At 41.2% G+C, this 3,719-nt stretch overlaps 1 protein-coding gene across 1 annotated transcript; it reads left to right on the top strand.

Annotated features, from left to right (window-relative positions):
• The first annotated feature begins 625 nt into the window (after nt 1-625).
• Nucleotides 626-1,862, top strand: LOC115678684 (BRASSINOSTEROID INSENSITIVE 1-associated receptor kinase 1-like). The gene has a single exon (XM_056315546.1). It carries the CDS (start codon nt 734-736, stop codon nt 1,745-1,747), a length of 1,014 nt encoding a protein of 337 aa, XP_056171521.1. The 5' UTR covers nt 626-733; the 3' UTR covers nt 1,748-1,862.
• Nucleotides 1,863-3,719: the final 1,857 nt, after the last annotated feature.

The raw sequence follows: 3,719 nt of genomic DNA, 5'->3' as shown, positions 1-3,719 counted from the left end.
AACAATCTCTCAATCTAATAAATAGATTCTCGAATCCTATTCGTTGGAATTAGTGAACCTCTTTCAATTGAAAGTGTAACGTGGCGGGAATCAACCCTTTATGATTTTTGATAGACATAAATCAGAAAAAGGGGCATGACCTTCTGTTTTCGGGGAAGATTTGTAGCTTTTCGTCCGTAAGATTTATTCCTCTTCAAAACACTTACGATTTCTTCGGGAGGTAATTCGCGAATGTTGCCGGCCACAATCTAGAAGCCGCAGCAGGCACACCACTGCACAAAAGGTCCCTACACGACAGAAACATATGCCGATGGAAAGATTGAACGTAAGTGTGTCAACAAAACGTGAAAGTGGCCAACCTCAACTAGGAAACAAGTTTGTTCGCGATTCTTGCACGATATTCCGACATCCACACAAAAGTCCCAACTTCAGTCGAACACCGAGTTAGATTGTCAGAGTTCAACGTGGACTTTCCCTCTAGAGACCAAGTCTTCTGGATCAGGTTCGCTCATTTTCCATGTTAAACCAAGTTAGATTATCAGAGTTCAACGTGGACTTTTCTCCATGTTTGACAATTTGGCCCAAAAAACAAAAACCACTTCTGAAGTATCCGAAGACTGTCTTTCTATGGTGGTCCGTAAAAGGGAACTCCAGAATCAATCAGCAACTACCACGAGAAATCATCAGGCTCATACGACTCATTTGTGTTGAAGAAGAACTGAAGTTTTCGAACATGGTGTTCAATCTACGAAGCTTCAGTTTCACCGATTCCGATGAAGATGATCGAACACGTCCTAGGAGCTTCTCCCTAAAAGAGCTGCGAGCCGCGACACAGAACTTTAGCCGCGACAACTACTTCGTGGGAGGTGGATTCGGCATGGTTTACTGGGGACGCTTAGCGGACAGTTCTCTGGTGGCAGTGAAAAGGGCAATCACCATTGGTCATGAGAGGGAAGAGGCTTTCAAAAGAGAAGTGCAAGTCGCAAGCTCGGTTCCGACACACCCGAACGTGCCACGTCTGTGGGGCTTTTGCAGGACCAAAAAGGAGCTTTTCCTGGTCTATCCCTTGATGATCCATTATAGCCGTGCTTATTGTCGTAGAGAGAGACCAGACTGGTCGCCCCGACCTCTCGATTGGATGACTCGCAAGCGTATAGCCTTGGGAGCGGCAAGAGGTCTTGCGCACCAGCTGCACAATCAAAGTAATGTTAGCGTCATCCATCGCCGCTTTAGTCTGCCAAGTATATGGCTAAATTTTCTATCTAAGGCTGAGACGGGAAATTTGGACACTGAGGACGAGAGGAATTCAGATAAGGGAACTATTGAGTGGCACGCGCTAAAGAGCGATGTTTTCGCCTTTGGCAAAACTCTTCTCCACCTTATCTGTGGACAGAAGAGTAAGGAGTTTGGTCTGTTAGAAGACGAAAATCTCAGTTTGGAAAAATGGATTAACCGAATGATGAGTGAGAACAAGTTCGAAAGAGTGATTGATCCCAATTTGTGGGGGAACTATGTGGAAGAAGAAGCAAAGCAACTAGTCCGATTGGCATTGTTGTGTACGGATACTAATCCATCGGTCCAACCCCATCTGTCTCAAGTGGTTAGAATGCTCGGAAACGAATTGCTTGTGCAGGAGCAGGATCCTAGCGGTTGGCACAGTCGGAGTCGAAGCAGTGATTCCACCACTTACTACTCTTTCCCTTCTTCTCCTTCATCCGAAATTGCTCTACGACAGGCACGGGGATAATACATCTTGATCAACCTTCTTTCATATAACATCATCTTCTGCTTCCACTGTCTCTGCTAATCTGTTGTAACATGTATTATGTGTTTCATGTAAGGATTGCTATCTTCCGAGCCAAATCGATAGTAATGATTCAAGAGACATAAAAAAAGGCGACGTTTTAATCTATCGAGTATCTGCGAATGAATGTCAAACTTTGCTGCAGAAACTTTGAGCTACTCATAAAAATTAAGCTTGTAAGTATCACCAAGTATCACCAAATATCAGTAAGTCAATTCTCAAATTCTGCAAAGCGCAGGGTCCTCAACTTGTATATCGATATGTCAAGTAAATTTTTACCCGATGTCATATGGTTGTGAGGGATCTAAGCGAAACTTAACCACTTTTTGGTGAATTTGGGGATAAATTGACTAGATCCTTGTGCTCTGTACTCCTGGACAACTAGTTCTTCTGTTGTTTTCCATCGATGATGACTGAATTATTCTCCATTTACTTCCGGCAATGCAAGTTTGACCACAACACGACTTTTGCGAATCCGTCGTGATTGACAACGAGGGAGGATAACTCGACCGAGAGCGAGACTTGTCAGTGTTGTTAATGTCGAGGGACAATGTACACACTTAGCGGAGGGGCGAATTCGAGAGACTCGGCTCTCAAGTTGTTTAAGTTTGTGACTGGACATGACTGTATTTGTGGATGAAAAAATGCAAGGAGGGGATCAAGCAGGAAGGGGGGAAGCAAATCATACAATGATGCTAGTAAACAAGCCCATCTTCACCTCACTTGCTAGTTAATGGTTATTCCAGTGGCAGTGAGTTGAGGTTGTCTACGATTTTCATAAAACAGTACGAACGCTTGGATCTTTCACCTTACGAGACTTTGAAATTAGTATTTGCAGAGGACCTCCGTAGTGGCCCTCAATGGATGACATTTTTGTTTCCAGATCTTATGCCATCAACTCAATCTATACGTCTACTCAGCCGTAAGTTCGTCTCTTAATGGGACAATAGCACAATTGATCACTAAATTTTGATCCAACTTGCAATGTCATCCCTAAACTTTTACTCCGTCCAATGTGGTCCCTAAAGTTTGACCCAATGTGCAATATCTTCCCTAAACTTTTAATTTGTTCAATGTGGTACATGAACTATTGGTAGATATTCAATGTAGTCCATGAACTATATGAAAATGTTTAAAAGTTAATGGAACATATTAAACATCGGAGCAAAGTTTAGGAGCTACATTAAATAAATTAAAAATTCAGGGACAACATTGCACATTGAACAAAAGTTCATGAACCACGTTGAACAAATGAAAAGTTTAGGGACGACTTTGCATACTGGACCAAAGTTCAAGGCTATTTATGTCATTTTCCCGATCCGTTTCCTTTATAACTTAGGGGCACGAGTGCAAAAGTCTAGTAAACCGGTTAAGTATGGGCATTTAACCTAGATATGTGTCCTTTATCTAAAGCAGGGGCCTTGAGCTAGAAAAATTAGCACACAATTTGTGAAGTTTTAAACAGTTGACCATCAATTCCTGAGTTGAAATTCTCCCGAGCCGGAATTAACTATGCTGATCCTAAAGGTTACTTAATCCGATTTAACATTTTAGTTCCATAATGACTTCGCAACACTTTCTTGTCCAGCAAAATCTAGTACTTTTTTCAATAAAAACAGAGCTTTCTCCTTGTTATAGAATTACTAGATATATCGTTTTAAAAAGAAAAAGTGAGGCCAAAATTGTCCTGATATAAAAGTTCACGACGTAGTTTACATGAGTCTCACAATTAACTCTGCAAATGTTATACAACTTTGATATAGAAATCTCATTATGATTGTCATTCATTTCTCCAGCATTCCTTTGTGTCAAACTTATGTTGGACTCGTTCTCTATCTTTGACGGACCATTTCAAATCTGACCTAAAATACATTTTTCTAAAATTCTAACATTGTGTTTTGTTATTAAGATGCAT

The sequence above is a fragment of the Syzygium oleosum genome, unplaced genomic scaffold (assembly GCF_021117445.2).
Source record: "Syzygium oleosum isolate NSW1041296 unplaced genomic scaffold, Sole_v2.1 Sole_v2.10, whole genome shotgun sequence".
Classification (NCBI taxonomy): domain Eukaryota; kingdom Viridiplantae; phylum Streptophyta; class Magnoliopsida; order Myrtales; family Myrtaceae; genus Syzygium; species Syzygium oleosum.
Note: the sequence above shows the minus strand (reverse complement) of the source record. Positions and strands in the feature narration are given on the sequence as shown.